Below are 20,084 nucleotides of genomic sequence, written 5' to 3' on the forward strand. Positions count from 1 at the left end.
TTAGTAAACAACGAAAAAGCAGTTAAAAACTGAATAGCCACAAAAATGGACAAGGACAATAACACAAAGAACAAATTTCTCTGTCAAATATGTTCAAAGAGAATGAGGACTTACCGATAGCAAATTGATAGTCCAGTGTGAATAATTCTTCACTATCTGACACAGCTGCACCAGGCCATGTTGTTACTAGATAATCCCCCAAAAGTTGTACTGTAAAAATACCACTACCTCCAACGATCTGTGGTGGTGTAGTATCCATGAAACATGGACCTAAAGTCTGAAATATTCATATACATTTAATAGCTTTGTTTATACTGAAGGTACACAGGTTAGATATAATTTAAATGCAATTTGGTGCACTGTCCCATCTCTATCTTTGTAGTTGAAGCTATCTTTTTTAAAACTTAATGAAAGTAAAAATGGCTCATATTTTCGCGGATATAAATCATGTGTTGACATTAAGTTTGATCTTCCACTTAAAGTGATATGAATTGAAGATTTCAAATCTTAAAATTGTTTTATAATGCCTGCTGTTCACAATGAGTATCACTCAAGCCAATTCCATCTTCGAGATGCAAACAATAACATCAATGGGAAGACTATCATCAATGGACACTCTTTAAAAACTGTGTAAAAATAAAATGTTCACTTAGCGTTTGCTATAATGCAACTTTAACCAATACTGTAATGATTATGAAAATTTATCAAGCTAAACAGGCAACTGGAATAGAGTAACATATAAGAGTGGTGAAGGGAATTACAGAAGACTTCCAAGATCCTGAATCGATCACCTATCATAGTTTATGTTTCAAAATAAAACCAAAGAATGAGCTGTCATATTGAAAGCAAACTGGGTTTTCATAAATGTCAAGGACCATAACTCTTCATTGGCAAACACGAAAATCGACTATATCAAACTTGACCATCATTTTGACTTTAGTAACTGAATAATAAAATTTGAAGAGCATTGGTCGAACGGTTCATGAAGAGGTATACAAAAATGACACAATGTGCTATATTTCAATCTATTAAGAAACACAACTCTTGAACGACAAAGTTATAAATCAACCTTATCGAACTTGACCATCGTTATATTCATCAATTACAACATTTTAAAATTTCAAAAGCATGGATTAAACGGTCCATACGTTATTTCACGGAAAAGACATAATTGCTTTTTTTTTCAATAGATTAAGGACCATTACTCTTAAAACTGTTAGAGTTAAAACCATCATTATCGAATATGACCTCAATTTTTGTCATTAATATCTATATAAAAAAAAATTGAAAAGCATAGTCAGAACGGTTGATAAGTTATTGATCGAAAACTGTTACCAACTTCACCTGCATATTGGATATATATTTCCCAACTTATTAGATATTCAAGAGCTTGCAGCTCCTACTCAGACTTTGTAAAACGTCATCAGTGTCTGAGTAGAAAGTTGTTGAAATAGGGGTATGTCAAAGAACGTCTCGTTCTTTTTCTAAAAAAGTTCATCGGAAGGTACCAAGACCTTGTTGATAAATATTCCGTATCAACTTCTCAAATAATACACGATGGTCTTGATGTATAGATTCTTCGTACTGATGTTGTTTATCATCTTAACAACGTGTTTTATAGTTCTTTCATTTGTCTTTGTTCTATTATTAATATTACTTTTTCTGTTGAATGGTTTCATGTGATATCCGTTTCACGTGGCCCGGTACTTATACATCTCGTCAATGTGTTTGTATTGGCTTTCATTATTTAATTGTGGTTTGTTTTGTATTTGCGACTTTTTGTATTTCTTTTGTTCTTATAACGTGACTCTGTACTTTAAAAGATCCCGTCAGTATGATATTGTTCTATTATATGTCATTATGATATATTTCTATTATGAATTACAATATACGTTGAACCACAAACGTCAAAATCATTCAATCGCGTAGTGAAATTAACTATTTTTGGATTCTTATAAATTCTATATATAACTTTTGGACTAGTTTAAATCTCGGTCTATTTCTTAAATTTATTCTTACATACTTTTGATTTTTTAACCCTGTATGCTAACATTCCCAGGAAAATTTTAAAATTGTTTGTACGCACATTGAACGACAAATTTATGTGACGTATAAAATTTTCTGACGTCAGACACTAAAATCAATAAATGTGTTCGTAGATAGTAGATGTTTTTGTGTTCTGTTAAATTGTTCCTTTTAAAATTGTTAAACGATGATGACTGATGTACCCATATTTTGACTATTATATTTATTGTGTCTGTTTATTTAACGCATCAATGTAAAAATATCGGAAATTGATGAGACTGTCATTAAAGTGAGAGGGTTAGCGCTATAGAACCAGGTTTAATCCACCATTTTCTACATTTGAAAATGCCTGTACCAAGTCAGAAATATGACAGTTCTTGTCCATTCGTTTTTGATGCGTTTTGTTATTTGATTTTGCCATGTGATTATGGACTTTCCCAATTGATCTTCCTCTAAGTTCAGTATTTTTGTGATTTTACTTTTTGTTAGTCGCCCGACCGCTCTTTATATCCTAAATTCTGCCAAAAACATATAGTGCTAAAACTCATCTTTTAAGGACAATAACTCTTATATGGAATCAATTCTCGATATCTATCAAGTTGACGTATTTTAAAAGTTTTTCTTTGTTAAACATGTTTCCTGTTTTAAAAGTTTGTCTCTTTCTAACATAGGTCCTTAATTGTCTTAAAAGAGCAATAACTCATCTAACGGATCGATAGAAGAATTTAGTTTTAAATTTATTGGAAGATCTTTTTTTGTAGGAAAATTTTGCTGTTGTACATTTCCCTTCATCTATAACAGTTTTCAAAATTATAGCTACAAGACATTTTATAACAATTATTTTATCAGGAGTTTTAACATCTACATGTAATTAGGTTGTTCGATTCGTATACAATTATCCAAAACCATAAGTTCTTGACCTATTGATCTTTATAAGCCGAAGTGAGTTTCGAACTACATATTAGAAAAAAACTGCATTTTACATCCGTTCTTTTTCAGCAATGGCGGCCTTCTTTGTTGTATGATCGGAATAGAAACACAAGCTACAAAATAACTAAAGAATTAGTGACCTTTAGTTTTGTTGACAAAAAGTGGTTCTGAAAATTCAGAGAAGACATCTTACAAACTTTAGGAAACGACAAAGGACGATGACGATGACGGCCGCCAACTGATGGCAATATATCACATAGTCCTATGCATAATTATCAAAGCAAGAAATGGCACATGTTTCAACACATTTTTTAGTATTAAACGTCATGTCTGGACATGATTTTTCATTACTAGCGGTAGGCAACTATAGATGGATGAGAGTAGAAAATCTGAATGTTTGTTTCTTTTCAAATACTAAAGAATAGACCATTATTTTTATTAGCCTTATCGCTTTACTCTTGGTTTACCATCCCTTGCACTTTTTGTAGTCCCTAGTATATCTGATATAACTACTGGCTTGTGCACATCCTATTAGCCCCAGTATATAAAATTTACTAATTGCTTGAAAATGTACGTACTGTAATCCCTTCCACATTAGATTTACTGATTGTTTTGATGATGATAAAAAACTGTGACCCATCAGGTATATTGGTATGCATTACTCTAACATGGGCATGTTGTTTTGTCGACTTAAATGCCATGATGTCAGGAGCTGCACTTCCTGGTGTTGAAGAGAATCCTACTTCATAATCAAATACTTTGGCCGGTATGTCAAGAGGTACCCAAGACATCTCTAGCTATAATGTAAGAATTTGATGAATCAACATAACATACATAATACAAATAAAGACAATGGTATACATATGTGTTAACAAGACTAAACTGGCTTTTCTAAACAACTTGATGCGTTGGTACATTAAAATAAGACATTGAAAAACGTCAATAAGACAAAAACCTAACAGCAACAAAAACAAGAAACATCCTTACATATTAAAGAATGCCAAGCTTTCAGAAAATAAATGTATACGAAGGGCCTAAAAAAGGAAATTTGGACGGGACTAATATCTACAAAATAAACAAAAGGAAAAAATTTCCATAATGAGAAATAAAGACAAGCTCTGACAAGTTTTTAATGGTTTCTTATGTCGCGTAAGATATATTTTCGATTATCACAGATTGTTTAAAGAGCCTTTAAGTATAGAATATTAGTTACTTGTAAAAAAAAATATATTGAGCTTGACAATGGCACAATATCAAATCTACTGGTTCTGTGTATAACTTACCAATGATGATTTAAACAAGGTTAATCCTATGACACTTGGTGATGAACTGGAATTAGAACAGAAAACATTGCTGTCTACTTCAACAATGCTTCCATTGTTAGTTCTCATCAGAGGAAAAATATCTGTACAATTCAAAGCTGTAGCTTTAGTTCTAAAATGAATTAATATAAATAAAATCTTCTATTATAATCTTACAGCAAAACAATATATATAACGTAATTAGGTCTTTCCACTTTTCTGTGGAAAGACCTATTGTATTTGTTCTGATTATTATTATTTTCTTCTCGCGTAAACTTTTTGTTTGGCAATTTGTCACTAAGATATTTCTTATATAATATAGTACAGTTTATGCGCTTTTTATTTTCACCCATACTAAGCCAACAATTTTATTTGTAAGAGTTATCTCCCAAAATACTGTTTTCCTTGTGACTACATTTCCTCCGTTACCGTAAAAGAAAGCGACAAATTTATATGATAAAATTGCTGGTTATATCCCTGCATGATTTGTTTTATTTTTACTGAAGCGATATGAACACTCCTTATGATAGTTATTTCCCCTTATGCATGTGATATAAGTGACATGCATTTCTATCTTGTAAAACGTAAGTGATAAAGACCTAGGATCTTTTGATTTGAGGTTCTTACCATAAATAAGAAAATTAGGTCAATGTCATATATAATTTTTATTTTGACTTATTTTCAATTCTTTCAAGAACCGTGTAAGATGTTCACAACATATTTTTTCATAAATTGTAAGTTGCGACATGTCATAACACATGAACTTTTGTTAAAAGTGTACTCTAACATTAAATTGGAGTTTTCTCCCCTTTTATATAAAAAATTAGGCTTATAGTGATATAACTCATTAACCATATATAATGATTTGAAGCCCTTGGTTCATGACCTTGAAATTCAACTCAAGGCCATAGGTTAAATTGACGTTCTATATTTTGACCTTTGCTTTTACCGCATATGTATACATGGTACAGCCATGGGACCTTTTGCATTACGTTACAAGACATTTGACCATGAAAAAAAGCCGGAAGTGACCTTGTCTAAACAATATATTTTTGGAATCAGTATCAAGTAAACTATCAAATAAAACCGGAAAAGACGTATTTCAAACCGGAAGTAACAATTTATCTCCCTTATTTAGAAAAAAATGGAATCAGTGTACAGTAAGCTATCATTTGACGCTGGATATGATATTTTAAACAGAATTTTCATAGTTCTTTATCAAAATTGATCTTTCTGGGTGGAAAGACCATATTTCTTTTTTCTTCTGTCTAATGTTTTTCTTGTACTGAGTTATTGTTTAATAAGATGTCGCTTATATATTTGGAATATGATATCGTACACTTTATACGTTTTTGAAATTAACACTGCTTGACCGAACACTTTACATTAGAGTTATCTCACCAAACAATGTTTTTCTTGTGACCAGTACTCCTTCTTAACTGTAAAAGATTACGACAAATTTATTTTACCAAATTGCTTGCTATATCTTAAGGATTAGGAGACTCCATATGAGAATTATTCCCCCTAATGTATTTGATATAAGTAATTTGCATTTCTAACTGGTAAACCATAAGCGATAGAAACCTAGGGTCTTTTGATTTGAGATCCTTGGTCCGAAAAAATGAAAAATTGTGTCAAGGTGTAAGGTCAAGGTCATATTCTAAATTTTGATTTTGGCTTAATTTCACTTATTTAAAAAAAAACTGTATAAGATATCGACAATGTTTTGTTACTAAATTGTTAGTTGCGACATGTCGTGACACATAAATTTTGATTATAAGGGTAGGTTGACCGTAAAGGGGAGTTTTCTCCCTTTTTATATTTAGAATTACATGTATAGTGGTATTACTCATTTACCAAGTATAATAAAGACCTACGGTAATTTGATTTAAGGTCTTTGGTTTATGACCTTGAAAATGAGCTCAAGGTCAAAGTTGAATTTGACGTTCTAGATTCTGACCCTTGCTTTAACTTCATATCTAAAGACGATAAAGCCATGGGACCTTTTTTCATTAGGTTACAATGTACATGACCTTGAAATCTAACCAGGAATGACATTATGTAAACCGGAAGTAGCTTTGTTTCGTACTTATTTGATGTAAAAGTATATAAAACCATATATTTTTGGAATCAGTGTCAAGTAATCTATCAAATTGATACCGGAAAGGACATGTTTTAGACCGGAAGTATCAAATTATCTCATTTATTTCCAATAAAAATGTATAGAAACCATATATTTTTTGGAATCAGTGTATATTACGGTATCATTTGACACTGTGTATGAGATTGTAAACCGTATTCTAATACTTTGATATCAGAATGAATCCTAAGAAGTGACCTTCAATTGTTCTCTGGACAATTGGTTTTTAAATTGTATAAGATATTGTGAGTAGACGAAGCAAAACCTAAACAAAATGGACAGCCATCATCTATGAGATTAAACCATTAGAAAACACGATGATAGCTACATTAGGTGAATTGTGAAAGATGATAAAATCAAGTCTGAAATCCATTTCATAGGATTTTAACCGACTCATTTGGAGTTTAATTTTAGGTCAGCAAGGTGATACCCAAAGCCTTAACATTTTTTATTTTCTATATAAACGACTTTTCATCATATATTGATAATGAGGCTGATGATCGGACCTTGGGTGATACAAATGTGGACTATCTAATGTATGTTGATGACATTGGTTAGCTCTCTGTCATCTTAGATGGTCTACAATCTAAATAAAAAATTATCGATTTTGTTCTGAATTGTACAAAAAGAGTCTAAAAGGCTATAATAATATATGCAAAGATATACTTCAAAAACTGCTACCCTTCCACATCATTTTGATCATATGATCTGACCCATTTCTTTATATCCCTTTGCATTTTGGGGTACGTTTAACCGGAAGATTAGTATATTTATAAAAGGTATACACCTAGATAAAATATTTTATCTCAAACCAGATTAATTACACATGAAGATAACAAAATGTTGTTCGGGTGTTATAGAAAGAGCAGCCAGTCCGTGAAAAGACCTTTTGGTTTTGTTCTGATTTTTTCCCACCGAACAGTTTCCATGTGCAGTATTGTTATTATAAACGATTTCGCTTAAATATTTAGTATATGATATCGAACAGTTTAAGCGTTTTTTTAAACTGTCACTGCGTAACCGAACACTTTCTCTTGTAAGAGTTACTTCCCCGAACACTGTTTTCTATGCGTGTATTCGCTCATTTTATAGGTTGTCGAGCACAATTTTGTTCGAAAAGATCTAAAGATTCCATATGAGAGTTATTTCCGTTTATGTATTCGACCTTATTGAAAATTAATAGTTATTCATAAACTTTAAGTGAGAAAGACCCATGGTCTTTTGATTTGAGGTCCTGATCCACCAGAAAGAAAATTATCAATGTCAAAGGTCAAGGTCATGTTTTATTTTTTTGCTTTTGCTTCTGAATCCTACTCCTAAAAACTGTATATATATCATGCAAGTTTGTCACTTAGATGTTAATTGCAATATGCCGTATTTGGAAATTTCTCTCTGGAGCGGTGCGATAACATTTACTAGGAGTTTGCCCTCTTATTAGAAATAAGATGTATGGTAATACATGTATAACATATTTACAATACATCGTAGAGATCTGAAGTCATAAGTTTTATATATATATTTTAGGTTTTGACCTTTGCTTTAAATTCATATTTGTACATGATATAGTCATAGGTCTTTTTGTAATACGTCATATGACCTTGAAAATGACAACCGTCAAAATTTGTTTGTAAGCATGGTAAACTATAAAGAAAGACATATTTTGTGAATCAGTGACAAATTAACTATCATATTAAACAGGAAATGACATTTGTTCAAACTTGAAGTAACAAGTTATTACAATCATTTCCAACAAAAGACACATTTTTGGAGGTCAAACTGTGTTGTGCAAGAATCTATAAAATATTTTGGGATGCTATGAATAACAAAGAAGCTAAATTCATTCAAGTATGAACATCACAATATGGCAACTAATTACATAACAATTAATTATGTAATAATTATGTCATAATGAAATTATCACAATGTGAAAGATTAATCCTTCTTCTTTCTTTTGGTACCTCATTTATAAAATTTGTGGAATTACAGCAGTTTAAAGATGTCTGATTGGGGATGAAAAATCTTTGTATTGTGCTACCTTAACACCTTTTGAATGATACTGTATGCTATCTTGTCAATAGAAAAGAAAAGAACGACAATTCAATATCATCGAATTAATTAGATCTTTCAATCTTTCCGTGGAAAACACAATTGATTTTTTTCTGTTTTATATTACGTCTTTTTATTTTTCCATAGACATACATATTGATTTTGTTATGATTATTATTATTAGGTCTTTCTATCTTTCCTCGGAAAGACCTATTGATTTTGTTCCAATAATGAGGTCTTTCCACTTTCCGGGGTAAGACCTATTAAATTTGATCTGTTTATAAGGTCTTAACATTTTCCGTGGAAAGATCTTTTGCTTTTTTTTCTGATTATTTTAATTTTTGTTTCTTCTGCCTATTTTTTTTTTGCGCTTGTTTTCTTGTTATGACTCTTCTCCTTCGCAACTGTAAAAGAAACCGACAAATTTGTTTTTCCAAATTGCTCCTTTTATCCTCATAATGTTACGTTTAATTTTAAACCGAAGCTTTCCAGCGACTCAATTTGAGCGTTTTTGTCCCTACTGTATTTAGAAAAAGTGAAATGTAATTGTAACTGGTAAACCATAAGTAATAGAGTGATGTTATATTTAAGGTCATTGCCCTAAGCTGTCATTTGCAACATTTCATAACATGTATATTATGTTTGAAAAGCTACTTTTATATTTAATAGAAGTTTTGGAGCTGTATTGTTATATAAATCAAACGTATATTGTAAACACTAATGATATTTTTATTTGAAGACCGTGCTTGTTGACCTTGAAATTGCATTCAGGGTCAAAGGTAAATTAGACGTTTCTCGATTTTGAACTATAATATAACTTCATATAGATACATAACAGAACCATAGAGTAATTTGCATTTGATAGAAAAACGCATGGACTTAAAAATATCAATCAGAAGTGACATTCAATAGCTGGAAATAACCATTGTTTGCATTGATTTAAAGTTAAAGTATGTAGAACAATATATTTTTTTGATCAGTGTCAAGAAACCTATCATATAATTAAAAGCAAAAGTGTATAGAAACAATATATCTTTGGAATCAGCCATAAGTAAACTACCAGAAATGACATTTTATACCGTATTCAATATCTTCATTTTAAGATATTTTGGCGTGAAAAGACCATTAACTGTTCTCTAAACAACTAGTTTTAGATCAATATTAGTATTATCTTTATTATTTGTTTTTTCCGCCACTTTTATTTCTTGCGAAGAGATTTTTGTTTCAGTGTGAATAAAGCAATATTAACTTTGAGTAAACTTGTAGTATCTTCTTACAAATCATTTACAAAATTGATGCCGAAATACTTTTAATTGTTTGCAGAACAATTGTTTTTTTAATTATCATAGTGTTCCTTTTAACAAGATCATAATCATTTAACATCGTGGTCACCAAAATTTGCTCATATAAATATATACATGTATGTAAAAGTCACCAAATAAGAATGTGCTATACCTTTTACAGACACACATTCCCTACTGTTAATTATCCATTTCAAGACTATATGGGATGCATGCATGGTTGCATGGGTGTATCAAAATAACGAAAATGACTCTGTTTCCATGGTAACGTAGCGAAATATTTATTTACACGGAAATCTTACAATTAATATCTATTGACACCTAATTCCAAAATCATCACTCTGAATTGTGTTCTACAGCTTTATAGGAAATATTGTGTTCGATGTGTTAGTCCTTTTAAATGCAATCAGGTCCTGAAGTCAAATATCTATACTACGAATCAATACATTGTGTATTTAGCTGGTGAGTGAATTCTGTAGAATCATGGCGATCCTCAGTAGTAGAACTTTGATTGGCAATATGTGTTCCCTTATCCAAAAATTACCTGTATGGTGATATCACTCATTAAGCATATAAAGTAGATACCAAAGGTCTTTTATTTGAGGTCCTCCCTTTTAAGATCACGATATTTAGGTCAAGATCAAAGGTAAACTTGACGTTCAAGATTTTGACCTTTGCTATCAATTCATATTTATATTTGATAAAGTTAAGGAAGAAAATTTTCTTCTTTATGTTGGAAGATATGAGACCTTATGTAAACCGGCAGTTACAAAGTCATGCACTGATATGCCGATTTCATTTAAAATCACCTAGAGCGATACATGTTTTGATTTAGTTTGAAGTTACCTATCAGATTGTACTAGAAATAATCTTTTACTAAACCGGAAGATGTACAACAGGAAATATTAATCATATATTTTTGGAACCAATGTGACTAAAGCTATCACATTTATAAATCGGAATTAGCAAACTATTCTCCTTATTTCAGACAAATGTATATAGAAACCATATATTTGAAATATATATTGAAATCAGTTTGAAGAAACTTATGATTGGACACCAATAGTAACTTTGACTAAACCGCAGGTAGATTCTTATCAATTATATGTTGTGTTTTTTTTAATAGTACTTTTTATTGTGATTTTATTTTCATAAATGTATATACACTTTGCCCCTTGCAGGTATCTCTTATGAAAAAAAGTATTTTATTCTATTATATAGCGCATGAAAATGGATGTATACACAGATGATAAGACAAACATAAACTATAAATTATTTAAAAGCACTAAACTATTGATACTACACAACAGCAAGAAAAAACTAAAATAATTTTTGTTTCTTCTTTCAAATGTCTGGTTCCTTAATCTACAATGTTTATCATTGTAAACAACAGCAGTATCAAAGGTGCGTGTTCCCTCACATTGTGTATTCTTACATAACAATACAAAAATGATGAAATAAATCAATCTCTGATATTATTTAGACCCGTGGTGTACAAAGTGCATACTTACATACAGTCAGCTGTTGGATTAGGAATCAGTCTCCTAATTCGCTCTGGTCCAATAATATAATACTTTAAAGTATATTGATCTTTGACAAGACCACCAGTGATAATAGAATCTGTAACAACTACTTCCTTAACCCCTGGTACAGAACTGTCGATCGTAACACCATCAGAACAAACTGGTTCTGAAGGGTCAAGGGCTCTGTTATAGGCCACCACTGTGAAGTAGTAAGTACCATCACCATTTACTGTGTGACTACCAAAAGTATTATATGTCTCTATAATCTGAAACAAAGAATGACCATCACTACAGTTAACTTTACACAGGGTTATTCAGTTAAAGATCACTCTTTGTGACTTTTAACAATGAACACTGTTACTAGTTGGCGAGTCACTCTTAAATTTTATACTTATTGACTAGGTATGAGTTGACTAGTAAGTTTATTGTGCCTGAGGTGCAACTATTGCCATGAGACGAAGCCGAGGTCAATATGTGTATCCGAGGGGACAGTACACTTACTATTCCACGAATATCTAGTCATTAAGTGTTTTATTATTCCAAAAGAGACAACATCTGTTAAATGGATATTCCATAACGGTCTACCAACTCATGATGGCGTCCATAAAATTTACGAAGGAATGACAACATTCCCCAACAAATAGAATTAACTTGACACAATACAACCTATGTTTTCAGACCACACGTAAGTTGACTGATAACATATCTGACAATAATTCAAACTCATGATTCTTATTTCTAATGCATTAAAATGTCAGTCAATAACAATGCTATTCTACCAATAATGAGAGCATATGTTATGCAAAATTCCATTCTGGTAACAGTATTGTGTTCAAGTATCAAGACACATTAAGAACTTTTTGTTTCTTCCAAATTATGTCCTAAAAATAGTTGTGCTTTAATTAAACAATAAGAGACAGTTTGTAGTTTTTGGAGATGATCTTAGCCTTTGAAATGCAACAATTATTAAACTTGACTTACGTTTGAACCACCAGGAACAAAATCAGTCTGATCAGCACAACTTGTATTAACTATATACTGGTAGAAAAATACCCCACTCTCTCTGTCAAAGAACTGGTCCCAGTAAGCATTTAGGTCCATTCCTTGTTGGTAGTCTATTTCTGGGTTTCCTTGAAGTCCATCATGAACAACCCCGGAATGTGGTGGACTAATATCAATGGAAATCTAACAAAAACAAATGTTGGATTTTTAAAATGTACGTAGTTATGTTATATATCAGGGAAATATATATCATAAATAGTATTTTTCTAAACAAAATCTAAAGGCGGCTTAAATATTAATAAGAAGTCATCTGATAACACAGTTTATCAAATATACACTGCGATAGATATAGAAACTAGTTTGCATAGAGGGAAAAGAATTGTATTACAAAATTGTTAAAGATAACGTTAAAAGGAATCATTAAACCTAATTATAAGCCAAACAGGACTTTAAAGTATCGACATTTTCAAACATAATATAATGAATTAATACGAGTAAAATTGAGAATGGAAATTGAGATTGTGCCAAAGAGACAACAACCCGACCATAGATCAGACAACAGCAGAAGGTCACCAACAGGTCTTCAATGCAACGAGAAATTACCACACTCGGAGGCATTCGTCAGTTGGCCCCTCAACAAATATTTACTATTTCAGTGATAATGAACGTCAACTTTGGGGTCTATTATTTCATAAGCAGATGTTTCGACCGGGAGATAGAAAAAGAAGATAAAACTATTAATTGTATGCGTCCGAAACGCGTTTCTGGATTGATCATCATCAGGGACGCCTAATTATAATTCGTTATTTATCAAATATTTTGCAAAGGATAGATGATACTTCAACTTAATAACAAAGTTGGATATCTTTTATATACTTCAGTGACTAAATGTTACTACAAAACAAGAGTACGTGGATTTTCTAGCAAGTGAACATCCTTTATCTGATCAAAATCTTCACAAATGTACTGCTATTGAATTATTTTCTCCCCGTGCTCTAATTTGCCGATATTTTTCTGTATGCACTGACATTAACGAAGAGACAACACAAATGAGAGGGAAAATCGCGGTAAAGAAAGTTAACTGTTATGGGAAAGTTAATTACACATATGGGGCATACGGAAAATAGAAAAATGATAAACATCACTCTATCATTTAATGCATTTTGCATGTGTTCAATGGTCCTGTGTCGATTGTTTATCAATGCCACTTTCCTGTAAACATCGATAACAAATTCGAAGTGTATTAAAAGAGGGACAAAAGATACCAACGGGACAGTCAAACTCATCAATCTAAAACATGCGATCAACGATCCCTTAATGAAATATCCTTTTCAATAAAAATTATTAGTTTTATGGTAAATGTTAAAAAAATAAAACGTCTATAGAAAACTTACTTGAATATATATGCATACATTGTCCAACGATTTCCTGAACATCGTAATAATTAAAAAACTCGTTTCATATGTAATTTAATTGCTTGTATTTCAAATTACTCAGAGATTATCCCTATATCATTGCTAAGAAACCAACCTTTCTGGTCAATACAGTGGTAAGATTAGCAATACTTGTAACAGATATCATTATAAAATAATCGTATTCATGTGTTCCGTAAGATTTATGCTCTCTCAGTCCTCCATGCTTTTTTATTTCAGGTTTAATTTGGAAATGACGATGGAAACATCCATGAAATGGTGTACAGTAGCAGTTAGCTCCCCTAGGATATTGACTGTATTTATCTTCACAATGTGTCAGATTCTGAAATATTTAACAAAAAAATGCAACTGTTATTAAATGTACATTATAAGTTATATGATTCGCTACTGACCGCATACAAATCCATAGAGGGTTAGTAAAATCCATAGGGGGTGCGGCCGGAGGCCGGAGACGTATTAACACTTGTATGCGTCCGCCATTACATAACATCACACAGGTTTCCGTAAACTTTGACTTCATAATTCAAAATATTTGACGTCACAACTATAAGCGATTGTTGCTTGACGTCAAAAGGTTATTCGATGTGATATATGGTCATTCGGAGGCAAAATACAGCTAAATACCAAAAGTGTAAATACGTTTACTCACCCTCTATGGATCCGTATGGGGGTCAGAAGTTAACTGTATAACGAATTTATCACACGCTAGACTTTTTTCTGCTGTGTTTCGTTGAAAAATAAGCAATGAAACGCAACAACATTAATAGATGACGTCACCATTAACGCGTCATGAACACTCTTTGAAATTTACTAACCCCCTACAGTTTCATAAGGGGGTCTCCACGTGACGATAAATTCTAATATGATGTTCTTTGAATGCTTTTTTGAGTACACACCAGTGGCAGAATACAAATACATTGAATTTCAGCTGTTCGGAAACGTCATGATTTGTTTGGGCTGTTTCAAGCATAGTTACTCCAACTGTCAACATATATGTGTTCCGCCTAACAGAAGTTCCACTAGAAACTTTGTTTAATATAAACATGGTCATAATATCTATTCCTGTTGAAACAAATATTCTATACCATTTATTCCGTTAGGAACATATACTGTAATATTTATTCCTGTGGAAATGATATTCCAGGCTATTTTTTTGCAATTGGAACTTATATTGTGAAGGAACTTCTATTCCGTGACACCACGTCGTATAATTAATACATGAGTTACAGGAGGTCAAATGCGGTAAATCATGTCATTGAATGAATGACGACTCTTATCTGCAAAGTAATAACATTAGCATTTAACTAGAAAATGCACGAATGAAAAAGTTGTCAAACATTGAATCATTAACAAACGATTATACGTGTTTGTTGAATATTTGTTAAAATTGATTTTACCAAAGGTTTGCCCTGAAAAACTTGTGTTAAAGTTTACTCCTCGCTATCCATAGTGGTGAAACATTTAGCATTAAATGCTACATTGTATTAACCGATTTCAAATCAATATAAATTCAAGCCACAATGAACTATCTTAATTTCAAAAATGTTTATAACTTACTTTAGCATGTCCCTGGGCTATGACATCTTCATGCCCATGGGGATCATCATGATCAGCAGTCATGCTGTCATATAACCTCCAAAACACAGAGTCTAATCCACTGTGAATATCATATGCTACCCATTCTATCCTGAAGTGAAATAAAATATATAAGAAAATGCGGACATTTGTAGGAAGGGAACTTAAATCATATATCATACATATATATTAAAAACGGAAGTGCAAAAAAGTAACTAACAGAAAAATAAAAAAAACAAAAAACTAAGTTGAACATTGGTAAATTAAAGTTTTGATTAAGAATAGCAAATCTACGTGGCGCCTAGTCCGAGATTACTCTGACGTCCAACGGCTGTTTTGCTAGACAAGCTGGGGCCGTGGGACGTCAGAGCTCGTCCCATATCAAATAGTGAATATTTGCCCACCCAAAATAGATGCGCTGCTTCGTCGCTTCTGGTGCCGATTGAGGGCCTTGGAATTATATAAATCGGGCATCAATCTCTTCATTTTTCATTTATCTCTTCATTTATGTAAGTTTCACCTGTATACCTGCCAACCTTTATTTTTCCATATTTTAACAGTTTTCACAGAGACCCATCGATTTCTGCATTTTGACTTTCACTTTCAAATTGACGTCAAGTTACGAGAGAGTTCGTGGCCTCGAGACTCAAATATGCAAATATTTATATTTTTTCACCTCCTTTATAGGAGATCGATGTTTAACATTTAGAAGCCAACCACGATTTTTCACCTCCTTTACAGGAGATCGGTATTAAGCATTTAGTTCCGACCACGATAACAATCGGAAGCTCTCGGACATTTAAATAACTTGCATCGTAAATGAACGAGGTGTAACATGTCATTGTCACTGTTTTCTCGTGGTCACGTGATAATCTTTGAAAATGAAAGTCAAAATGCAGAAATCGATGGGTCTCTGTGAAAACTGTTAAAATACGGGGAAAAAAGGTTGGCAGGTAGGTGAAACTTACATAAATGAAGAGATAAATGAAAAATGAAGAGATTGGTGCCCGATTTATATAATTCCAAGGCCCTCAATCGGCACCAGAAGCGACGAAGCAGCGCATCTATTTTGGGTGGGCAAATATCCACTTTTTGATATGGAACGAGCTCTGACGTCCCACTGCCCCAGATAGTCTGGCAAAACAGCCGTTGGACGTCAGAGTATTCTCGGACTACATGGCGCCCTGAGTGAATTGTGGTATTTTCTTTTCGACCCAGTGTTGTAAAAATGAAAACAACACGTTAAATAATTTCATGCGTCCGAAGCGCTTTTCTGGGTTTATCTTCATTAGGAACACTTAAAGTTGAATTTTCATGGCCGAGAATGTATAAAAACCGAAACAGTCGAAGAGCTATATGACAAAATAAAATATGCATAGAAAATAGCCAAAAAATAATTGATCCAAATTTATAATAAAATTGAAAATGGAAATGTTAAGTTGTCATTAACATAACTAATCTCAACACTAATTTCTGTTTGGACTTTTGTCCAACCAAAGTGAAATCTTTAATCCGAAAACTGTATAATGACTTAAAAAATCGCTACATAAATCAGAAAGTAAGAAAATAAAGCCTAAACGTTTTTTACTCACGTCATCTTTGTAAAATCTTCTAAACTATGTACGCTAATATTTAGTCTGTCACCTTTTGTCATCCATAAATTTTCAATAATGGGAGGTGTGGTATCTCTGTACACTATAATAGTTTCTTGGTCAGTCTTGTCCAGTATATCAATAGCTTTAACTGTAGCTGTCAAGCGGTCACCATCTGTCCAGTTTAATGTCAGGACATCAAACTGATTTTCTATATCGGAAACGGAGGTGAAAGGTCGTGAATCCTTAAAGCTTGTGTGTTTTAAGTCAGTGCTTTCAACTTCATATGATACTTGAAAATTGACAATACCTAAAACAAATATAAAACTTGTAAGCACATATAACCTCTCAGTTTATCATTAATACTTTTAGGTTAGTCTATGCATACAAGGCTACTGGGGTTAGTATGTTCATACTGAAATATCTGTGAAAGTAACTTGAACATTAGACATACGCTTAAGTTGGTTTAGTTTTCATCATACATTTCTCACCAAATTTTCAGAATTTAAAATTATTCCAGATTTATATAATTTCTTCTTCATGTTGTTTAAATGTAAAAAGCAAAAAGATGTTGTGCAATTCCTGATCGATCCCGGCCTATTCTATGACATGCTTAAATAAATGATACATAACTATATTTGTATTTTGTAAAGAAGGCTTACTGTGTGGTTATTAAACAGAAATGCTATAGTGTGTATCATTGCCTTTTTACCAAATCCATAATATAAATTGTTATAAGTGAACTCTTGTCAAACTTTGTACAAATTGTATTTTTCAAATTACAATTTGTACAAATTTAAAGTACAAATTATAAATTGTACATTTTTTTGTACAAATTTTATGGTGGCATATATCTGCTTCTACTATATATATCTTTATTCTCGTAAACCAAAGTACAATGGTAAAGAGACATATACAAATAAATTAACAAAAATAGTATAAATTTTAAATACAAATGTAAAGCTGAGACATTAAGTGGTTACCCAGGAGATTCAAGGCTAATAAAGTAATAATAATTCTTATAAACATGCACAGATTGTTTAGTTCAGACGGGTTGTTACTATTTATTAGACCTTGAAATTTTAAGATATTTAATCTGTTTACAAAATTATGTTTTAGTAGCAGTTGTCTACTTTCGTCTATTGCCGAGCATTCTAAAATATAATGGAACTCGTCGCCAATATCACCGGAATTGCACAAAAGTACAAATACGATTTCCTCTCTGAATATTTTGCCATCTACTAATTTCGATAGGAATTTTTGGGTTCAAAGTTTTAAATTTACAAAAAGAAGCAATGTTTTTGTCATTTTAACTATCAAATTTGAAAGTAGTTTCGAAATTTGTACTCTGTTTGAATAATTTATAATTTAGAGCTTTTGAAGAATTCTGTAGATTAGGATACCATGTTTTTTTGAACTGGTCAGTTAACCTTAATTTAACAGAATAAAAAAAACTATTTTTTATTTATAAAATATTTAGTGTTCCATATATTTGATAGAAATTCTTGATCAAGTATATCTATTGAATCTGGTACCTTATTAGTATAGAATTGTCGGGTGGTATGTACACTCTACCAATTATAACATCTTGTTCTGATTTTAAATAATAGGCTGAGATTTTAACACAAAATACTAATTTAAAATTACTCTCTGATTATATTATTTGCACATAATTTTCTCAATCATTTTTATATCCAAATGAAATACCACCTGATTTGACTTTTGATTTAGTTTATATACAAGTGCACGTAACTAAGTGCCAAGTAGACACTATTAAGGTGGTATGGGAGTCTAAAATAAAAATGATAGAATTTGTTCATACTTTGAACAAAACGCAGTACCTATTGATATATGTTCAAAAATTTAATAAAAATGAGAGGTCACCGCGCATTTTCTCAAACTACAGGTTGTGACAAAATGACATGTTTTGTATTGATTATACAGGGGAAAATACCAATTTGTGATTAGAAACTAAACTAAATGATAGAATTGTGTAATAAATTACGCAAAGATAGCTTTCAGACAATGCTTTGAGAATTATCATTAGAAAAGATAGGGTCACCGTACGTTTTTTGCGGCTAAAATACAAAGTATGAAAATTTCATGTAGATTCCTTCAGAAAATGCACTGTTTTAGAGTTACCTCTGCTTAAAATGCCAATTTAAAAACATTTGAAAACAACCAAAAATAATCTACACATGTAAAAATATTGATATGTATTAGTTATATTCTTATTAGCTGGTTCTTTTGAATTAATATTTATATTATATATCTGCATTCCTGCATCAAATTTTGCTTGATAGAAAATGTTGACCTTCGGTTCTCTGTTTTTTACAATCCAAGATGGCAAAAGACACCCATACCACCTTAATTTATTTTCTACAAGACAGATTTATTTTATCTGACAAGTATAAGTATACTCAGCTAAGTGACAAGTACATTCATTTAACTGAAAAGTCGACTTATTCAGCTAATTAAGACGACTAAACTAAGTGACAAGAAGGGGCAGATATATGCCACCATAAAATTATGATAACTTGTACACAACATATATATATATTGAAGGAGATACATATCAATACTTGCATTGGTGACAACTATAAGGGTCGGAGGAAAACGATGTTGTAAGGAAAATATACTCATTTTAGGTGCAGATATTGTACAGTGATTTTTACAATGTGAACTGTTGTCTTGAGCACAAATGAAATGCATATTAGATAATGAAGGTCATCGTAGAGCCTTTAACAATGGGTAAAATCGATATCGTATAGTCAGCTATAAAAGGCTGCAAAGTATGTAAGTACATTTGTATTTCCACTTAATTTATGAAAAAGTTGTAAAGAAGAGAAAACTGTATGACAAACAGCTAACACGGACAACCGCTAAATTAAAGGCTAGGTTTGCAACTTACACATAACAGTTAATGTTTTATTTTACTTAAAAATGCTGAGTCATATTTGGAACTGAACACAAATGTGCCAAGCAATAAAGGAAATGCATGATGGGTGTTTTTTTTTTTTTTTTTTGAGTTACAATTTAGAATAACCTGCTACATGTGAAGATTTAACTCACGTGAGTTACACTTAAATTTTATGTAAAACTCAGATAAAATTTACACGTGAGTTTCAGGTATAAGCTCGTTTGAAGTAAATGAACGTAAAATTGTTTACTAGAATTTTATGTAAAAGCTAAATTACTAAAATTTAACCTTTTTCG

The 20,084-nt window shown here is 31.7% G+C and overlaps 1 protein-coding gene across 1 annotated transcript in view; it reads right to left on the reverse strand.

The window, feature by feature from the left end:
• LOC143056126 (uncharacterized) overlaps positions 1-20,084 on the reverse strand; it is a 192,020-nt gene that overhangs the window by 109,350 nt on the left and 62,586 nt on the right. Inside the window, exons 10-17 of the mRNA XM_076229212.1 lie at positions 16,869-17,178; positions 15,259-15,388; positions 13,799-14,023; positions 12,248-12,451; positions 11,255-11,532; positions 4,239-4,389; positions 3,534-3,752; positions 115-277 (exon numbers count right to left, since the gene is read on the reverse strand). Coding sequence (XP_076085327.1) covers positions 115-277; positions 3,534-3,752; positions 4,239-4,389; positions 11,255-11,532; positions 12,248-12,451; positions 13,799-14,023; positions 15,259-15,388; positions 16,869-17,178 — 1,680 coding nt within the window. The remainder of the gene's footprint in view (positions 1-114; positions 278-3,533; positions 3,753-4,238; positions 4,390-11,254; positions 11,533-12,247; positions 12,452-13,798; positions 14,024-15,258; positions 15,389-16,868; positions 17,179-20,084) is intronic.

The sequence above is a fragment of the Mytilus galloprovincialis genome, chromosome 13 (genome assembly GCF_965363235.1).
Source record: "Mytilus galloprovincialis chromosome 13, xbMytGall1.hap1.1, whole genome shotgun sequence".
Lineage (NCBI taxonomy): Eukaryota > Metazoa > Mollusca > Bivalvia > Mytilida > Mytilidae > Mytilus > Mytilus galloprovincialis.